The following is a 22,097-nucleotide window of genomic DNA, read 5'->3' on the forward strand; positions in this document are numbered from 1 at the left end:
GAAGACAGGGCTGCTGGGGCTTGGTAGGAACGCGCTGTAAGAGGTGCACAGAGAGCACAGCTACTGACATGTGAGAATCTCTACTGTGCGTGCATTGCTGCGTGACGTGTTTTACGTGTTTGTGCTGCTGCGGTGAACATGCTTGTACATATATTCCCTCATGAGTAAGTGAACCTGTACAACAAATTCCTGAAAGTGAAACGCCTGGGTCGAAGGGTCTGTACATTAAATTCCTGACAGATGCCACTGCCCTGCCTGCTGAAGAGGCTGCGCTCCTCCCCCTCCCCCGGCACTGCGGGGGGACGGGTCCCCCACACGCTCCTGGACTGGTCATCACCAGAGTTCCTGCTCCTTGGAAAGACGAAAAGTTAGATGCTGTGGCTACAAGGGATTGCATCCAGAGTATATAGAGAACTCCTAAAACTCAACAACAAAACAAACCAACAACCTGATTTATACGTGGGCACAGGACCTGAGTAGACATCCCCCCGCGAAGACATATGAACGAAGATTATGAATGACCAGTAAGTACAGGAAATACGTTCCAGGTCACTAACGATCAGAGACATGCAAACCAAAACGACAATGAGACCTCATACGCATTAGAATGGCTACTACTAACACACAGGATAAACACGCTATGGGGCCTTTACACCGTGGAATACTGTGCAGCGTAAAGAAGAGGGATCTCTCACCCTTTGGGACAGCATGGAGGGACCTGGAGAGCATCATGCTAAGTGAAATAAGCCAGTCAGAGAAAGACAAGTATCACATGATCTCACGCATATGTGGAATCTAATGAACATAATGAATTGACCGATAAAATAAGACCCAAAGCATGGAGGCAGGGAACAGACTGACATACCTCGATGCGCCGTTGGGGGGACGAGAAGAGATAAGCCAAAGAAGTTATATACTTATATGCAAAGCCCATGGACACGGGCAATAGCGGGTGAAGACCTGGGGGTGGGAGGATAGAGGGTGAAAGGGAGGGGGGGAAGGGGAGACATCTGTAATATTATCAACAATAAAAACACGCATTAAAAAACACACACAGGAAAATAGCAAGTGTTGGAAAAGAGTGGAGAAATTAGAACCCTTGTGCACTGTTGGGTTCTAAAGTAAAATGGTGTCACTGCTGTGGAAAACACTATGGCAGGTCCTCAAAAATTAAACATGGAAATTACTTTATGATCCAATGATTCCACATCTAGGTATATACTCAAAATATTCGGAAAAAAGTATCTCAAAAAGATAAATGTTCAGCCGTGTTCATAGCACTATTCACAATAGCTAGGCTGTACACGCAGCCCAAGTGCCATCGATGAGTGAAAGGATAAACATAAAGAGGCATATGCATAGAGAGAGTATGAACAGCTCTGACAAGGAAGCAAGTTCTGCATTATACGACAACATCGGTGAACGCTGAGGGCACTCTACGAAGTGAAATCAGCTCTCATAAAAGACAAACTCTGCATGACTCCGCTTACATGAGGCATCTCAAGTGCTCAAGTTCACATGGACCGCAATTCGAACACTGGTTACTGGCGGTTGGGAATGGAGAGCTGTTGTTTAGTGGGTGTGGAGTTTCAGTTTTGCAAGATGAAAAGAGTTCTGGAAACGGATGGTGGTGGTGGTCGCACAATATGGGCAAACTTAAGGGCACTGAGTGTGCCCTGGAAGTGCTTACGTGCAAAGTCCTGTATATGTATTTACCACAATAAAATGCTGTATCTGTTATATCCGGATCCAGTTTGCATTCTTTGTGCGGCCCACCATCTCTTCACTGTTCATAACCCACCGGTGTGTCTTTTTCTGTCAAGTGTCTTTCAATGGCCTTCGCACATTTTGTCTTATCAAATTAGAAGACCTTTAGAAATTAAAATAGATGTTTGTCATTCAGTTGTTACTAAATATTTTTCATTTGTCACCTGACTCTGCTTTTGTAGACACGTGTTTGATTGTTCCTGTGACGTTCTGATGTGTAGAAATTTGAAATTTTAAAGTGGTCACATTTATCAGGGTTCCCTCATGGCTCTCGGTGTTTTGCTTAGAAAAGGTGTATCTACTGCAAGGTTACCAAACCCAACCAAACAAAACTCCTTTGCTTTTCTAGTACTTTCATAACAAATGTTTTTTGTTTAATTTTGGTTTTGTCTGAGTTTTAATTTGGAGTGAAAGGGGGAAGGAGGAATTTAGCTATTTTTCTCCAATGAGTTGAAATGCCACTTTACTCTGCAGTCATTTCCCTTCGGTGTTTGGGCCTATTTCTTTCTTTTTTTAAAAAAAAAAATATTTATATATATATATTTTATTGATTTTTTTTTTTACAGAGAGGAAGAGAGAGGGACAGAGAGTTAGAAACATCGATGAGAGAGAAACATCCATCAGCTGCCTCCTGCACACCCCCCTACTGGGGATGTGCCCGCAACCAAGGTACATGCCCTTGACCGGAATCGAACCTGGGACCCTTGAGTCTGCAGGCCGACGCTCTATCCACTGAGCCACACCGGTTTCGGCCTGGGCCTATTTCTATATTTCACCTTGTGACTGGGGGGTCTTTCTCTTCATGCTCCAGTGTTCATGGCTGAGGCCCTACAATACGTTTAACAGCTGGGGGATACGCTGCCGGTTTAAAGAGGTCCTTTGTTGTTTCAAATGTGCTGGTCCCATCTCTCCCTCCTAACGACGAACTTCTTATTTTATACTTCTGATTCTCTCCTGGCACCCCACAATGCTCAGCACATGGCAGGAGGTTAACAAGCATTTGATTTTTAAAGACAAACGTTGAATTACGAACACTGATTCTCTCAACCCCAGTGAAGCAACGAGGGCTGAGTGTGACAGCTCTCCACCTGGCCTTCCACCGGGTCCCAGGCACATCTCTTCAGGGCCGGGGCTGATTCGGCCTCGCTCCCAGGTGGCAGGACGCCGGGCTCCCTGAGGAGCGATGTTGGACGGCAGAATGGACAAGGGAGCGGAAGGGGCCTGGTTTGAGCCCTGCTCTGCCACTAACTGGCAGTGCCCGCAGGGCAGGTTGCTCACTCTCTCTAAACCTCTTTCCTCATCTGTAAAATGGGCGCAGTAACATCTCCCTCATCACGCAGTTACAAGGTAAAGCGAGGCCCAGTTTTCAAAGCTTCTGGAGCGATGCCGGTGCTCGCGATAGCCCCTGTCGGAGGGCAGTCGCAGCTTTCCTTCGTTATTCCACAGAAGCTCACTGCATCCCGCCCGGAGAACTAGGTGAGAAAACCCCTCGTTACCACACTCTGCAGCCAGGACTCTGAAGCAGCCACCGGTAAAAGGGAAAAGGATAATGGTAGTCAGCCTTGATGACCACTGACCAGGCACCAGGCCCCGGTGGCCGGCGCAGGAGACATCACCCCACGGAAAGCCACAGTGGCCGGCGGACACCGCCCACTCCCGATCCTCTAGCCCAGTGGTTCTCCACCTTCCTAACGCCGCGGCCCTTTAACACAGCTCCTCACGTGGTGGTGACCCCCAGCCATAAAGTTATTTTCGTTGCTACTTCATCACTGTAATGTTGCTACTGTTATGAATCGTAATGTAAATATCTGTGTTTTCCGATGGTCTTAGGCTCTACAGCAGCGGCTCTCAACCTGTGGGTCGCAACAGGGTCGCTTAAAACCATCGGAAAACACAGATATTTACATTACGATTCATTAACAGTAGCAACATTACAGTGATGAAGTAGCAACGAAAATAATTTTATGGCTGGGGGTCACCACCACGTGAGGAGCTGTGTTAAAGGGCCGCGGCATCAGGAAGGTGGAGAACCACTGGTGTAGACTGGGTGCCGCCTTCAGCACCAGGGGAGCCCCCAGCGCCCCAGGGCCTGGGCCTGACAGCTGGGGAGGCAGCGCCCACTGCGGGGAGAACTGCCTCTGGGGCAACTAGCAGCAGCCGCGTCCCAGGGCTGCTGGGGGCGGGCGGACACCTGGGCACGTAGAGCAGTGCCGGCCCTCGTCAGAGCCACGTCCTGATGCGTGGGTGGCTTTCTTCACTCACTGTCCTCTCCCTCCTGAGCACTGCCAGCCCCATTTTATTTTATTTTATTGTTTAAAATGTATTCTTATTGATGTCAGAGAGGAAGGGAGAGGAAGAGAGAGACAAACATCCATGAGGAGACTCATGGATCAGCTGCCTCCTGCACGCCCCACACTGGGGATCGGGCCCGCAACCCGGGCCTGTGCCCTGACCGGGAACGGAACCTGGCCGCCTGGCTCCTAGGTCGATGCTCACCCCTGAGCCGCGCCGGCCGGGCAAGTCCCCCTTTTAAGGCACTGGTAGCAGGATAGACTGAGTTGAATGAATTTGAGGAGCGGTTAGTAATCAAGACGATCCACGCCCCTTCCCTGGATGTCCCCCTGGGTGAATGCGGTTCCGGGTGAGGAGCTGGGCACTAACTCCCGTCTCCAGGCCTGCTGGCCGCACTGACCGCCGCTCTCAGCGAAGCCGCGTCTGGCCTTCCTCCAGCGCCGCCCCTCAGTGCAGCCCGTGTGCGGATCGGCCAGCGCCCCGGAGAATGCGGGGAGGGGCCTTCGTCGCGCCTTTACTTCTCAGCGGTTGGACTGATACCAGATCTGGTTACAGACAAGGACACTCAAGACAGACTGTCTCTGCTCTGACCTCTCAGATCGAACGGCTGAGCTGGGGCTCGGTCTCTCACAGACTTTCTCTGCTTTTTACGTTTGAAATGGAAAACTAAGCTGCCCCACGTGTCCGCTCCCCACCCTCACCCACACGGTCTTTAAATTATCGTCTTGTCTGTGGTTTAGCTTCCCTTCCGCGGTCAGCGCCACCATCTCTCCGGGCCCTCCTTCTCGGACACTCCCCCGTCTGGAGGCCACGCTGGGCAGGGCTGACCCTTTTGCAATGGGCACTGGGAAGCAGGCATGGGCCGGTATGGGGTCCCAGGCCGAGGAGAGGACACTGTGCTGAGGGCCCTGGGCCCGGCTCTCCACGGCAACGTACTGAGGAGGCACCTGGTGCGGAAAACCTTCAAGGGGGGGTGAAAGGCTGCTGGTCGGAGGGCAGGAGGACAGGAAATTCCTCAGAGTCTCGGGTTTTTGCCAACTCATTGGGTCACTGAAGAGAATAAATAAGATGATGCTGATGAAGTGTTCAGCACAGGGGCTGTCCCAGAGCAAGACACTGGTACAAGAACACCATTTAGCATGCATAACCGTGCTGCTGTGCTGTCAACGGCCTAATGTGATCCTCCTGGTATTTCTGTAGCACAAACGGTGTAGGCAACAACTTTATCACAGCACTAGAGGCCCGGTGCACAAAATTCGTGCCTGGGAGGGGGGGTTGTGTTCCTCAGCCCAGCCTGTACCCTCTCCAATCTGGGACCCCTCGAGGGATGTCTGACTGCCCTCTCACAATCCAGAACTGTTGGCTCCCAATTGCTCGCCTGCCTGCCTTCCTGATTGCCCCTAACCGCTTCTGCCTGCCAGCCTGATCACTCCCTAACCACTCCCCTACCAGCCTGATTGATGCCTAACTGCCCTCCCCTGCAGGCCTGGTCACTCCTAATTGCCCTCCCCCGCAGGCCTGGTCCCCCCCGCAACTGCTCTCCCCTGCAGGCCTGGTCCCCTCAACTGCCCTTCCCTGCAGGCCCAGTTGCCCCCAACTTCCCTCCTCTGCTGGCCTGGTCCCTCCCAACTGCCCTCCCCTGCTGGCCATCTTGTGGTGGCCATCTTGTGTCCACATGGGGGCAGCCATCTTGTGTGTTGGAGTGATGGTCAATTTGCATATTACTCTTTTATTAGATAGGATTATCGGGAAGGAGGGTAGACTAAGAACCAGGGAGGAAAAGCGAAATGCTCCAAGGATAGAGCAAGGCTAGAATCCAGGGGCTCTCAGTCTGTTTCTAATGCTTTCAACACCTTGCAGTGTGTCGTAAGCACAAAGTCTGATACATGACATATATGAATCAAATAGATAGACTAACACACTAGAGAAAGCCTATATATTAATAGTAAACAATGGGCACATGAGGTTCTAGAGCTAACTAACTAACCTACTAACTCTTTCCCTATAGGTCCTTTGTTAGAATTTGAAAAAATATAAATATCATTGATTTCAGAGAGGAAGGGAGAGGGAAAGAGAAATAGAAACATCAATGATGAGAGGGAATCATTGATCACTGCCTCCTGTGCACCCCTGACCTGGAATCATGTGACCTCCTGGTTGATGCTCAATCACTGAGCCACACCAGCCAGGCAGGCTCTGTGTTTTATATAAATGATTGGGTAAAGCTGGTGGAACAGGAAAATGCTGTGCTTGCCACATCTCATGACCACATAAAAATTACAACTGAACAGCCATCATTCAGAACTTCCTGAAGTCCTACAACTTAAGGATATACAGAAGAAGCCACATCAAGACAGATAGAAGGAGCTGGTCCCACACCCACCTGTGGCAGATAAGAATCGGGAGGGACATCCCAGCGGCAGAGATCTCCCCTGAGGAGGGAGGAGTCCCAGTCCCACACCAGGCTCCAAGGTTACAGTGCTGGGAAGAGAGGTCCCCATAACTTCTGGCTGTGAAAACCAGCAGGGATTGTGGCTGAGTGAGACAGAGGCTGCTGGAGTCCCAGGCAGTTCCTCTTAAAGGGCTCACACATGGACTTACTGACAGTCTCACTCACTCCGAGCTCCAGCGCTGGGGCAGCAGCTTGACAGGGACATATGGGTAGGAACTGAATTGTCTGGTTTCAGGACAAGGACTGAAGTAGTTCTGTCCCAGACATAAGTGTCCCAGACATAATCCATTGTTCCTTTGTGGATCCCTCTCCCCACCTAGCCTGCACTCACATTTGGGCATCATATCTGAATCTCCATTAACCTAGCTAAAACTAGGTTTGTCCTGCCCTGACCTGAGACCTTGCCCCACCCAACTTGCAGGTCTACCCAAGCTGCTTCCAGTGGCTTTTCCTTACAAACAGGCTATCTTGGTTCATGTTGTGAGATTTTCCTAAAATCTCTCAAAGTTTCACAAACCCCAAACAAGCAGCATCTGGCCTCAGCATGCCTCACATGTTTTGCTATGCAGCCCTCAGCCTGGCACTAGCTGCAGCCTCAGTTCACAGCTTAGGCTCTCCAGGCACCTGCAAGCCCAGGACAAGTGGCAACCATCTGCAGATAACTTTATGGCTTATACCAAGTTGCCCCAAGCAGGGCACAGGCAGCAACCGACCTTGGCCTACACCAGAGCCCCTGCCAAGAGGCCCCAGAACCAACACAGAGTGGCCAGACTTAAACCACACCAGAGCACCACCTCCACAATGACACACTCAGAGGGCAGGCACCAGAGCCCTACTGAAGTGAATCCTGCTTCATAGGGTCAGCCCCTACCCAACTACTCTGCTGTAGTCATGACCAGTCCTCACAAACAATCATCCTGAGCAGTCAGCCAAGATCAACCAAGCATAAACTACAACAGAAAAGCACCCACACCCACACAAGGGATACATCTGGAACACCTGGCTCAGGTGACCAGGGAGACTGTGCCACTACATGAGGCCACTCTACCAAGCACAGGAGATGTAGCAGCTCTACCTAATACATAGGAATAAACACAGAGAGACAGTCAAAAAGAGGAGACACAGAAACATGTCCTCAATGAAAGAACAGAACAAAACTCCAGAAAAAAAACAAAACTAAACAAAATAAAGACAAGCAATCTACCAGATGCAGAGTTCAAGACACAGGTTATAAGGATGCTCAATGATCTAGTGAGAACTTCAACAACAAAGAGGTAGGAAACATAAAATTATAGATAGAAAACATAAAAAGAACGAGTCAGAAATGAAAAAATACAATAACTGAAATGGAGAATACATTAGAGGAAATCAACAATAGATTAGCTGAAGCAGAGGACAGAATTAGCAATCTGGAAGATAAGGTAGCAGAATGGCAAAAAGGAAACAATGAAAAATGATGAGGATGGCCCAGCTGGTGTGACTCAGTAGTTGAGCACTGACCCATGCATCAAGAGAGGACAGGTTTAATTCCCAGTCAGGGCACATGCCTGGGGTTGCAGGCTTGATCCTTAGCAGGGGGCATGCAAGAGGCAGCCAATCAATGATTCTCTCTCATCACGGATGTTTCTATCTCTCTCTTCCTCTCCCTAAAATCGATAAATGCATATTTAAAAAAACAGATGAGGATGGTTTAAGGAGCCTTTGGGACAACATCAATTGTACCAACATTTGCATTATAGGGGTCCCAGAAGAAGAGAGAAAGCAAAGAATTATAAACTTATTTGAAGAAATAATGATGAAAATCTTCCCTAATACGGTGAAGAAAATAGGCATATAAGCACAGGAAGTGTAGAGAGTCCCAAAATAGATGAACCCAAAGTTTCAGACCAAGACACATCATAATTAAAATGCCAAAGGTTGCCGAAACCGGTTTGGCTCAGTGGATAGAGCGTTGGCCTGCGGACTCGGGGGTCCCAGGTTCGATTCCGGTCAAGGGCATGTACCTTGGTTGCGGGCGCATCCCCAGTAGGGGGTGTGCAAGAGGCAGCTGATCGATGTTTCTCTCTCATCGATGTTTCTGACTCTCTATCCCTCTCTCTTCCTCTCTGTAAAAAAATCAATAAAATATTTTTTTAAAAAATGCCAAAGGTTAAAGACAAAGAGAGAATTTGAAAAGCAGCAAGAGAACAGCAGTTAGTTACCTACAAGGGGCTTTCAACTGATTTCTCAACAGAAACTTTGCAGGCCAGAAGGAACTGGCACAAAATATTCAAAGTGAGGAGAAGCAATCAAGGTTACTCTACCCAGAAAAGCTCTCATTTAGAATTGAAGGACAGGCAAAGAGCTACCCAGATAGACCACTAAAAGAGTACATCACCACCAAACCAGTAATGAAACGTTAAAGGGTCTCCTTTAAGAAGAAGAAAAAGATGAAAAATATGAACAATAAAGTGGCAATAACTATATATCTGTAAACAATTACTTTAAATGTAAAGATTAAATGCTCCAATAAAAACACACACACATAGTGTAGCTGAATGGATAAGAAAACAAGACCCTTACATATGCTGCCTACAAGAGACCCACTTCAGATTAAAACACACACAGACTGAAAGTAAATGAATGTAAAAATATATTTCATGCAAATGGAAACAAACATAAAAGCTCGGGTAGCAATACTTATACCAGACAAAACAGACTTTACAACAAAATCTATAAAAAGGAACAAAGAAGAACCCAGCAATTTCTCTTCCGGGTATTATATCCAAAAGAAACCCAAAACATCAATTCAAAAGCATATGCATCCATATGTTCATTGTAGAGTTATTTAAAATATGAAAGATATGAAGCAACCTAAGTGTCCATCAATAAATGAATGTCTAAAGAATAAATGGTGCATATGTACAATGGATATAATGCTGCCATAAAAAAGAATGAAATCTTACTATGTGTAACAACATGGATGGACCTAGAGTGTATTACACTGAATGAAATAAATCAGACAGAGAAAGAAAAAACTAATATTTCACTAATATATTGAATCTCAAAAACAAAATAAGTGAGCAAACAAATCAGAAACAAAGTCATAGATACAGAGAACATTTTGATGGTTGCCAGATGGGAGGGGAGTTTGGGGGAATGGGTGAAAAAGGAGAAGGGATTAAAAAGTACAAATTAATAGTTACAAAATAGTCAAGAGGATGTAAATTATAGCAAAGGTAATATAGTAAAAAATATTGTAATAAGTATGTATTGGGTCAGATGGGTAATAGATTTATTGGGTGATCTCTTTGTGAGTTATATAAATGCCTAATTACTATATTGTACACCTGAAACTAATATGATATTGTATGTCAACCATAACTGAAAAATAAAGGTTATTTAAAATATAAAGTATAATATATTTTTAAAAAGAAAAAAGTAAATGATTTTATTTCATCCTCAGAGCAACATGAAATAAGTGATATTAACTGAATCTTATAGGTAAAGACAGGGAGTCCCTGGGAGGTTATACATGTCGTTTCAGACCATAAACTCAATTCCAAAGTGCTTATCCTCAAATTGCTCTGCTCAGCTTTCTCTGTCGCCTACGGAGATGTAAGACTGGCACGTCCACACCAACCAAGACACAAGGCAAGATAAGGGAGGACTCACAGCAGGATGTGTAATTCCTCCAGCCGGTCACGGCGATCCCCTGTGTCTGGCAGGTGCTGGCGTAGTTCTGCAGCCAGCTGCAGGCCGTCTGCACCGCGCCCCCGTCGATGCAGGAGTCAAACAGGCAGTTCTTATAGAAGAAGGTGGGGTTCACTTTGCTGTGACACTTGGTGAAGCCCGCGTTCTGGCTGGGGATCAGGCTGCACAGCTGCTGCACCTTGGAGAAGCCTTCCACCTTGGCACAGGAGGGGCAGCGGTCCCCACAGCCCACCTGGCAGAAGGTGTCCCTCTTCACCCAGCTCTGCCCAAACTCATTGATGCTGGATGCAAGCAGCCCCATGGGCATCTCCAGATCGTCATCGGGGTTGCCGTTATAGCGGCCACACAAACCTGAGGTGCCGTTCTGCATGGTCCGCGGGACTGTGATTGACAGGAAGGTCTTCCAGTCATACACGACCTTCAGGCCGAAATCTGTCTCCACCACTACGTGGAAGCCAAAGGAAAAGATATTTATCTTCCCTTGTCCCAGTTTCAAAGGGAGATACAGCCGTTCATTGTTGACCTGCAAGAGAAAGAGGGTTGAAGTAGAGGAATTCTAGAGACCACCCAGCTCTTCTCCTAATGATTAGTCTTCAGAGAGGTCATCCAAGAAGGTGATTTGAGCAGGTTGAATTCAATCTCTGTATTTAGTGTTATGTCAGTCAGCTCTGAACAATTATATGCTGACAAGCTGGACAATGTGGATGAAATGGACAAATTCCTAAAAAACTACAATCTTCCAAAACTGAATCAGGAAGAATCAGAAAACCTGAATAGGCCAATAATAACTGATGAAATAGAAGCAGTAATCAAAAAACTCCTAGCCAACAAAAGCCCTGGTCCAATGGCTTCACAGGGGAGTTTTAACAAACTTTCAAAGAAGAACTAAAACACCTCTACTCCTCAGACTATTTCAAAAATCCAAGAGGAAGGAACACTTCCAAGCTCTTTTTATGAGGCAAGAATTATCCTAATTCCACACACACATAAAAACACTGCAGATAAAGACACTACAAAGAAAGAGAATTACAGGTCAATATCCCTGATGAATATAGATGATAAAATCCCCAACAAAATATTTAGCAAATTGAATCCAGCAATATATTAAAAATATCATACACCATGACAACATGGGATTTATTCCAGGAATGCAAGGCTGGTGCAATATTTACAAATCAATAAATGTGATACATCACATTAAAAAATTGAAAGACAAAAATTACATGATCATATAATAGATGCAAAAAAGTCTTAGACAAAATCTAACACCCATTTTTGATAAAAACTCTCAGCAAAGTGGGAATAGAGGGATCATATATCAACACAATAAAGGCCACATATGACAAACCTACAGTGAACACCATACTCAAAGGGCAAAAACTAAAACCATCTCCCCTAAGAATAAGAACAAGACATCCCTATGTCTGCTTGTACCACTCTTATTCAACACTAGAGGCCCGGTGCATGAAATTGGTGTACGAGGGTGAGGGGAGGGGTAGGGGGGGTCTCTCAGCCCGGCCTGCATCCTCTCGCAATTCAGGACCCCTTGGGAGATGTCGGGCCTAAACTGGCAGTTGGACATCCCTCTTGCAATCCGGGATGCTGCATGCACCAGTAACCATACTTTTCATACAGGTGAAAGGCATCTTGCTGTTGTATGGGCAGCTACATTTTTTTTTGCCCTGATTATAAAAAGTAGTACATGGGGGGGGGGGGTAATGGTAAGATATGTACACATATAATACCTCAATAAAAAAATATTAAAAAAAAAAAAAGTAGTACATAACATGACCTTCTGAGGCAGTAGTACCATTTCCCCATCTTATGGGTGGAAAAACTGAAGCAGAGAGAAGTTAAGTAATTGGCTTTGTCACACAGTGATAAGTGTCAGAATCAGGGCTGACCACAAAATGTGCAAGCCAGAGTCCATGCATGTCATCGCTGCATCATCCTGTTTTTTCAGTGTTAGAGCAGCCTTGCCAGGTTTTAATTTTTAAATCTAAGAGACTGTTCCCAAAAAATAGGGTAGGCCTGGCCGGCAATCAGGGCCATCTGGGGGGTGACCAGTGGGTGGGGTGATTGGGGGTCCCCTACCCCCCCTGCTGGCACCTGCCTTGGCTGGCGGCCTGGCACCACCCACTGGCCGGCCCGCCCCGATCACTGCTGCTGGTCGCCTCCCTCTCAGGGGGCAGACACTCAACAGAGGAGCTGCCCCTTGTGCTGAGCGTCTGCCCCCTGGTGGTCAGTGCACATCATAGCAAGCAGTCATTCCGCAGCTCGGTCGATTTGCATATTAGGATCTTATTCTATAGGACAGCACTGGAAGTCTTAACCACAGAGATCAGAGAAGGGAAGACCTAAAAGGCGCCCAAATTGGAAAGGAGGAAGTAAAACTGTCACTATTTGTAAGTGACATGCTATTGTACATAGCAAATCCTAAAGACGCCACCAAAACACTACCAGGTTTAATAAATGAACTTGGCAATGTAGCAGGATACAGAATTAACACCCAGAAACTGGTTGCATTTTTATACACCAATAATAAATTCTCAGAAAGAGAAACTAAACAAACAATCCCATTTACCATTGCAACAAAAAATTAAGATACTTAGGAATAAACTTAAGCAAGGATGTAAAAAATATGTATTCAGAAAATTTCAGAACATTGAAAAAAGAGATAGAGGAAGATATAAACAAGTGGAAGAATATATCATGTGGCAGAATTAACATTATTCAAATGTCCATACTACCCAAAGCAATCTATAGATTCAATGCAATCCCTATAAAATACCAACAGCATATTTCACAGAACTAGAAGAAATACTCCAAAAATTTATATGAAACCAAATAAGCTCAGCAATTTTAAGAAAGAAGAATAAAGTTGGAGGGATCACAATACCAGATGTCAAGTTATACTACAAAGCCACTGTACTCAAAACAGCCTGGTACTGGCACAAGACAGAGACCCCAGAAATTGACCCAAGCCATTATGCTCAGTTAATATTTGACAAAGGGCTGGGAAACCAAGATGGCGGCATAGGTAAACACCTGAACTTGCTGCCTTGCACAACCACTTCAAAACTACAACTAAAAGACAAAACAGATATCATCCAAAACCATGGGAAGGCTGGCTGAGTGGAAATTATACAACTAGAAGGAAAGAGAAAAGCACACTGAGACTCGGAGGAGGGGCAGAGGTGCAGAAGTGAAGTGCAGAGGTACGGAGGCGTGAGCATGCGTGGAAAGGGCTGGCAACGGGGTACGCTGTTGTCTTTTTCAATTGGGAGGGAGATACAAGCTCCCGACTGCTCTGAACTCCAGTTCTGGGCGAGACTCTGGGAACCCAGACTCACACGGGGAGAAACTGGACTGTCTGGCAATGGGCGGAACTTGAGGGCGGCTTTCTCTCAGAGGTGCTTGCAACAATCATTGTTCCTGCACGGTGCCGTGGGACACAGAGACACAGGACCTCTTCCAGACAGGGCTGACAGTCAGCCATTACTGTTTGCTCTGCCCTGGTGATTTCCTGAGACCCCGCCCACCCAATTTACAACCCCACCCAAGCTGTGCGCAGAGGCTTTTGCATATAAATGTCCTGGCCCTTTGCAATCTGAAACCTAACGTACTGCAGCTGGGTCAGAGAGCCCCAGAGCCTCCAAAAGAAGGCCCAAGGCTCCACAGCAGCTTGCATTGCTTCACAGCTGGGCCTCATCTGGGCACCTCCAAACCCAAACAAAGAGGAGGAATCTGCACATCTTTCCATAGCTCCTGCTGGGTGGCCTTTCTCCTTGGAGATTCAAGAGCCAGTGTACCCAGTGGTCAGAGAGAGACCATCCAGACTACAACTCTTCAGATCCATAAGAGACACACACAAAGGGCAGACTCAGTGAGTGCCAAAGCCCCACTGAAGCAAGTCTTGCCAAATAAAGGTGTCTCTAGCACAGAAGATCTCCCATCATAGACACAACTGATCCTCACAGCCAATTGGCCTGGAGGTCAATTCCTCTCAGTGATACCAACAACAATCAAGGCTTAACTACAACAAGACTGTGCACACAGCCCACAAAGGGGTGCACCAAGAGTGTCCACCTCAGGTGACTGGGGAGGCTGAGCCACTGGGCCCTATAGGACACCTAGCACACAAAGCCACCCTATCAACACAGGGAAGCAGCCAAAACACAGAGACAAAGAAACAGGTCACAAATGAAAGAAATGGAGGAAAGCAAACTACTGGATATACAGTTCAAAACCACAGTTATAAGGTTACTCAAGAATCTTCTAGAAACCACCGATTAATTTAGTGAAACCCTCAAGGATATGAAAAAGGACCAACTAGAAATTAAGCATACACTGACTGAAATAAATAATAATATACAGAGATCCAACAGTAGACTAAAGGATCCCAAGAATCAAGTCAAAGATCTGAAATATGAAGAAGCAAAAAACACTCAATCGGAAAAGCAAAAAGAAAAAAGAATCCGAAAATATGAAGATAGTGTAAGGAGCCTTTGGGACAACTTCAAGCATACCAACATCCGAATTATGAGGTGCCAGAAGAAGAGAGAGAGCAAGATATTGAAAACCTATTTGAATGCCCTGACTGGTTTGGCTCAGTGGATAGAGTGTCGGCCTGTGGACTGAAGGGTCCCAGGTTCGATTCTAGTCAAGGGCATGTGCCTTGGTTGTGGGCACATCCCCAGTAGGGGGTGTGCAGGAGGCAGCTGATCTATGTTTCTCTCTCATCGATGTTTCTAGCTCTTTGTCCCTCTCCCTTCCTCTCTGTAAAAAATCAATAAAATATATATATTTTAAAAGAAAACCTATTTGAAGAAATAATGACCGAAAACTTCCCCCACCTGGTGAAAGAAATAGACTTATAAGTCCAGGAAGCGCAGAGAACCCCAAACAAAAGGAATCCAAAGAGGACCACACCAATACACATCATAATTAAAATGCCAAGGGCAAAAGACAAAGAGAGAATCTTAAAAGCAGCAAGAGAAAAACAGTTACCTACAAGGGAATACCCATACGACTGTCAGCTGATTTCTCAACAGAAACTATGCAAGGCCAGAAGGGAGTGGCAAGAAATATTCAAAGTGATGAATAGCAAGAACTTACAACCAAGATTACTCTACCCAGCAAAGCTATCATTCAGAATTGAAGGTCAGATAAAGAGCTTCACAGATAAGAAAAAGCTAAAGGAATTAATCACTGCCAAACCAGTATTATATGAAATGCTGAAGGGTATTCATTAAGAAGAGGAAGAAGAAGAAAAAGATAAAGACAAAAATTATGAATAATAAAGTGACAACTAATACATATCTATCAACAAGTGAATCTAAAAATCAAGTGAATAAAAAGTCTGATGAACAGAATACACTGGTGAATAGAATAGGATCAGGGGCATAGAAAAGGAGTGGACTGACAATTCTCGAGGGGAAGAGGGTGTGGGAAGAGACTAGACAAAAATCGTACATCTATGGATGAGGACAGTGGGGCGGGGGTTAAGGGCAGAGGGTGGGGTGGGAACCAGGTGGAGGGGAGCCGGGCGGGGCGGGGAGGAACAACTGTAATAATCTGAACAATGAAGATTTATTAGAAAAAAAAAATTTGACAAAGGAGGCAAGAGCATGCAATTGAGTCAAGACAGTCTTTTCAATAAATGATGCTGGGAAAATTGAACAGATACATGCAAAAAAAATGAAGCTAGACCACCAACTTACACCACACACAAGTATAAACTCAAAATGGATAAAAGACTTAAATGTAAATCATGAAACTATAAAAATCGTAGGAGAAGCTAGGCAACAAAATCTCAGACATCTCACATAGCAGTATCTTCACTGATTACATCACCTATGGCAGTGGTCGGCAAACTCATTAGTCAACAGAGCCAAATATCAACAGTACAACGATTGAAATTTCTTTTGAGAGCCAAATTTTTTAAACTTAAACTTCTTCTAACGCCACTTCTTCAAAATAGACTCGCCCAGACCCTGGTATTTTGTGGAAGAGCCACACTCAAGGGGCCAAAGAGCCGCATGTGTCTCTTGAGCCGCAGTTTGCCGACCACGGACCTATGGCAAAGGAAACAAAGGCAAAAATAAACAAGTGGGACTACATCAAACTAAAAAGCTTCTGCACAGCAAAATAAACCATCAACAAAGTTAAAAGGGAGCCCACTCTTTGGGAGAACATATTTGCCATGACACATCTGATAAAGGGTTAATATCCACAATATGTAAGGAACTCACACAACTTAACAAAGGGAAGACAAACAATCCAATTGAAAAATAGGCAAAGGACCTAAGTAGACCCTTCTCCAAAGTGGACATACAGACGGCCAAGAGACATATGAAAAAAAAATGCTCAAAGTCACTGGTCATCAGAGAGATGCAAATTAAAATGACAATAAAGTATCACCTCACACCTGTCAGAATGGCTACCATCAACAAATCAACAAATGACAAGTGCCGGCGAGGAGAAAAAGGAACCTAGTCAGTGCTGGTGGGAATGCAGACTGGTGCAGCCACTATGGAGTTTCCTCAAAAAATTAAATATGGAACTCCCATTTGACCCAGTGATCCCACTTCTAGGAATATATCCTAAGAAACCAGAAACACCCATCAGAAAGAATGTATGCCCCCCTGTGTTCATAGCAGCACAATTCACCATAGCTAAGATCTGGAAACAGCCCAAGTGCCCATCAGTAGATGAGTGGATAAAAAAGCTGTGGTACATGTACACCATGGAATACTATGCAGCGGTAAAAAAGAAGAATCTCTTACCCTTTAAGGCAGCATGGAGGAACCTGGAGAATATCATGCTAAGTGACATAAGTCAGTCAGAGAAAGACAAATATCACATGATCTCACTCATATGTGGAAGCTAAAGAACAAAATAAACTGATGAACAAAACAGATTCTGAGACGTAGAAGCATGGAACAGATGGACAAATCTCAGAGGGAAGGCAGAGGTGGGTGGGCGGGAAGAGATTAACCACATAACTTAAATGCATATATGTGTATCCCACGGACAGAATATGTGCACCCCTATATTCATTGCAGAGTTATTTACAATAGCCAAGATATGGAAGCAACCCAAGTGCCCATCAATAGACAAGTGGATAAAAAAGTGCTGGTACAGATATATACTGAAATACTACTTGCTGGTAAAAAGTAATAAAATGTTAGCATTTGCGACAGCATGGATGAACCTAGAGGGCATTACAGTAAGTGAAATGAGTCAGAGAATGGCAAATACCATAGGAACTTACTTACTGTGGAACCCAACGAACAAAAACAGGGAGCAAACTAACACACATAGAGAATCGACTGGCAGTTGCCAGAGGAGGGGGTGGGGCTGGGTGACAGGTGAGGGGTTGCGAAGTAGAGATTGGCAGTTACAGAACAGTCATGAGAGTGTAAAGTTCAGCTCAGGGACAGCCAGGCATAGTGTGAGAGCTCTGTATGGCGCCAGGTGGGTGCAGGAAGTATCGGGGGAACACTTGGTGAAGTATTTCTAACCAGTATGCTGTACACCTAAACCCAACGTAAAATAATATAGACAGAAAACTATAATTTAAAAGTAAAAAGTAAGAGTAAAAATAAATTTATAAAAAATTATAAATCTAAGAGTAGCGATACATCAAATGAGGAGAAAAGGTCAAGTCACTTGGGCAAAATGACTGACATGTTTAACACATATGACGACAATGGGTTAGAGGAAAGTTCTGTACTCAGCTTCTCTGTCCAGACAGCTGTTGTAAACCTTATGTGGCTAAAAGCAAAGAATCCAATATATTTCGAATGGCCCCAGAGGCAATTTAACCTCCCAGATCGCTGTCAATGTGACCAGCAGCAACGTGACAGCCAGAGGAGCCCTGGAAGACTCACTCACTCGACAAATGCTGTCATTTCATTTGACATAAAGATTCCTTAGGTGTGACTCCTGCGCTCAAGAAGTCCACAGTTAGAACTGAGCGAGCTAGAGAGGAACAGCACAGAAAATACAGTATGATTAATGCTACAACGAAGATGGTAACCAGCTGTTAGGGGAAGAATGAGGGTAATGAAGAGAGTCGAACATCCTAAACCAGCCCCCGCCCCACTCCGCCCCAAAATGCTCAGCCAGAGGCTGTGGGCTGGCTTGTGTCAAGTGATGCCCAGAGCAAGGCCTTGGCTGAGGTGGGGGTCCTAGGTGGGCCCAGGCGTGCACGGAACTCTCAGGTTCTGCGGCTCCTCCCCTCATGGTCCAGGGATGACAAGGTGGGAGGGCAGAAGGAGGAGACCAAGGCCTCGTGAGCAGGCCCGGGGGAGAGCCCGAGGGCTCCGAACGCTTGCAAGACTCTTGAGCTCCCCAATCCCCTGAGAGCCAAGAGGGAGACGGGGAGAGGGGTCAGAGGCCAGAGCAGGCGAATATCATCTGGTGCTGAAGGAGGGAAGGAGGGGGAGCCGACAGCAGGGCCACGTTAGGTGCCCAGTCTGTGTGGAGCACGTGTTCTCCTTGCCCGACAGAGTGGCCGCCCAGGGCACCCATGGAGCCGGGGGCATTTGGATCGAGGTCTGCGCTCTTCCCAACACGCGGCCACAGCGCGAAAGGTGCCCCTTCTGAGCTGCTGCCTCATAGGAACCTGGGACTCGGGAAGACCTTTTCCTCTCCGAGGCGCAGCCTCCTCAGTCTGTAAGACAGAGACGGCACCTCCCGCCCCTCCTGCGCTAGCGTCCTCTCTGTGTTCCTTGGATTCTGAGCCAGCCTCGTGCCGCCGCAGCCGGGCTTGCTGACCCAGGACCCTGTCCTCCTGTCCCCACGACCCCGTCCCGGGCTCCGGCCTGTGACTACTCACCAGCACAGTGTGCTTGTAGGCCCTGTGAATCACTATGCTGTAGCCAAACACGGTCACGTCCACCTGCTTGACCCACAAGGCCAGGGATGGGTCCCGGTCCTCGTTCTTGGCCGTGACAACGAACTTGGGGACTGTGTCTACGCTCGGCCTGCTTCCCGTGGTGCACAGGATGAGCGGGCAGCTGGTCTGGAAGTCGAAGGCGTAGCCGTCGAAGGTCAGGTAGTGGCCGTAGCCTGAGACGATGCAGGAGGCATCGGTGCGGGGCTGGCAGTAGTGCAGGCCGCCCTCCTCCATGCAGTACTCGTCGTCCTTGCAGGGGGCGGTCTCGCAGTGGACGCTGTTGTCCGTGCCGTTGCAGTAGCAGAAGATCTGGCAGTCCAGGTCCACCCAGAAGGTCTGGTTTGTGGCGAGTTGGTGCCCCTCGAAGTTGCAGCCACACTCGCTGCGGGCGACGCACTGGCTGCCTTGCAGGGCGTAGCCCTCGTCGCACTGACACCCCTCCGAGCAGCTGTCCACACAGACGGGGCCCAGGGCCAGCGTCTCGCAGGTCTCCGTACACGTCATGCATTCCTCAAAGTGGCTGTTCTCCGGGCAGTCCAGAGCTGCAGGCGGTCAAGGAGAAGGCAGGCTTGAGAAGGGGATAGAGGTCACAGAGTGTGGGTGCACTCATCAACATGCATGTGTGCATGTGTGTGTGCATGTGTGTGACAGCATGTGTGAGCATGTGTATGTGAGCACATATGTATGTGTATGAGAGCATTGCATGTGTGTACACGAGTGCATGTGCATATGTGAGTGCACATGTGTATGTGTGTGCACACACATGAGCATGTGTATGTGAGCATGCACATACATGTGTACACGAGCATGCATGCATGCGTGTATGTGTGTACATTAGCATGTGCGTGTGTGGGTGTGAGTGCATGTGTGTATATGAATGTGTGCATGTGTATATGTGAGTGCATGCATGCATATATGTGTGTGTGAGTGTGTGCATGTGTGTGAGCATATGCTAGTGAGTGTGTACGTGAGCATGTGCATATGTGGGTGTGAGCATGCGCATGTGTGTATGCGTGGGTGCATGTGTGTATGTGTATGTGAACAGGCGTGAGAGCATGTACACATGTGTGCATGTATGGGTGAACTGTGTGTGTTCTGTTATTTGTCAGCACAGTGAGTTTGATAAAAGCCATAGCGTCCTCATCTGGGGTCCTCAAAGGCTCAGTGAACCCCGCACCCATGTGCTCCTTCAGTGCACTCAGCTCTCTGAGCCTGTGTTGGGCTCCTGCTACATCCCAGGCGCTGTCCTAGGCACTTTAGTGCAACTTTTCCCAATCACCAAGAAGATAAAGCAAGTCTCATCACCCTGCCTTACAGATGAGGAGACGGAAGTTCAGTGACTTAGATTAATCTGCCAGTAAGTACGGGGGAGAGACCGAATCTGGATCCCCGGCGCTCAGTCTCCTGGCTCAAAGACCCTGGACAGAGCAAGCTGTGGATCTGCCTCTGAGCTTCAGCTTCTGCTTTTATTAAAGAAGGACAACGGGCTCCTAGCTGTTCTGAGGATCAGTAAGCGAATACAACAGGTCCACAGTAGAGTCTCAAGTTCCTTTCCCTTCTTTGCACTTCCTTTGACTATGGGTGGACTTTGTGAAGGTAATTTTACTTTAATTGTTTTTCTTCTTTGCCTTTCATCTCTCTTATCTGCTGCCTCTGGCTTCTTTCACCTCCTCCCCACCTTCTGCACATGGTCACCTCTACCTCCCTTGCTCACACTCTTCCCCACCTAGACAGCCCCTGGGCGGCCTCCACAAAGCCGAACCCTACCCACTCTCCACGCTTTATTTCAACCTGCACTTCTGCTCAGAAGCGTCTGTAATAGAGCAAGTCTCTGAGTCACAGAGCTCAGCACGTAGAATAATAACAGCACATGCTACTCATCGTGAAGTTTCAGGTAACCTTCCCATCCTCTGCATTATTTTAGTTTGTTAAAATTTGACTGGGGCAGAGACAAATCTGGGAGCACAGAAGAAATCTACCTACCAGTCTGTGTACTCTAAAGGCCTGTGTGTGAGAGCATGTGTGAGTCCCCAGCCCTCCTAGGAGAAGAAGATCTTGCTGTTGAAATTTTTTTGAGCTCTTGTGCATACGATTACTCCTCCAAAGTGTCTCAGAACCCAGGGACACGAAGGGGAACTTGAGAATTAACTTGAACGCAATGAGCGCTCTGCCCACAGCACCAGCTCAGCAGCCCTGCACTAGGTGCTGACAGAATCCTCCTCCTTCCCGGGCTGAAGGCCTCTGCACCCCCGACCACCCCTCCACACAGCGCGGAGCTGAGGCGGGCTCAGCACTGACTAAATACGTCTGTAAGAGGGATCTTCACATTTGTCTCTCGCTTAGGAATGCTGTAACACTGACTACAGGTTTATGGCGACAGCAAATCACATGACATCTGTATGGTCACGCTCGTGACTTACCGTGTTGTCTGGATCTGTCTGCAAGCCCAGGATAGACCCAGTTAAGTACTAAACATCCCCTGGCCCCGAAATGCCTCTGGGAGCTGTTTCAACAAGAGGGCTGGTCGATGTGTCTCTCTAAATCCAAAGGAAACCTCACCCCCGTTCTCCAAGACCCTGCCAGGTTAACCCCCCAGTACCCAGAGATGTGCTTAATCAAGGGTGACATTCCAGTTCTCCCGAACAGACCCATGTCCCCAGGTCTGGACGAGACATGCTACAGGACATCTCTCCTTTGAACCGTGGCCTTTCGCCCCAAGAAGCCATGCTTCTGTCCCACGTGGGTCTCTCTCTAGAAGAGGTGCTTCCCAGAGCCTCCTCCAGCGCTGCAGGCCCAGCTAAGGGGTGGTGAGTAGCCACCAGATCCGGGAAAGGACAACTCCTCACCCTCCGGCTGCACTTACTTCACACACAGTGCGGCCAGGAGCACCCCCTGCCGGGTGGGAGCTCCTGTCTAACAGGACACAGCCTGGCAGCGACGCGCCCTTGGCCTGGGGCAGATCCGCAAGTCCATGCTGTGCGGACTGGA

General features: G+C 47.2%; 1 protein-coding gene across 1 annotated transcript in view; it reads right to left on the bottom strand.

The window, feature by feature from the left end:
* The window catches only part of TECTA (tectorin alpha), a 108,844-nt gene that overhangs the window by 51,235 nt on the left and 35,512 nt on the right, over positions 1-22,097 (bottom strand). The window contains exons 10-11 of the mRNA XM_054712357.1: positions 19,050-19,651; positions 10,166-10,727 (exon numbers count right to left, since the gene is read on the bottom strand). Of these exons, the coding sequence (XP_054568332.1) occupies positions 10,166-10,727; positions 19,050-19,651 (1,164 nt within the window). The remainder of the gene's footprint in view (positions 1-10,165; positions 10,728-19,049; positions 19,652-22,097) is intronic.

This window comes from Eptesicus fuscus, chromosome 23 (genome assembly GCF_027574615.1).
Source record: "Eptesicus fuscus isolate TK198812 chromosome 23, DD_ASM_mEF_20220401, whole genome shotgun sequence".
NCBI classification, from domain to species: Eukaryota; Metazoa; Chordata; class Mammalia; order Chiroptera; family Vespertilionidae; genus Eptesicus; species Eptesicus fuscus.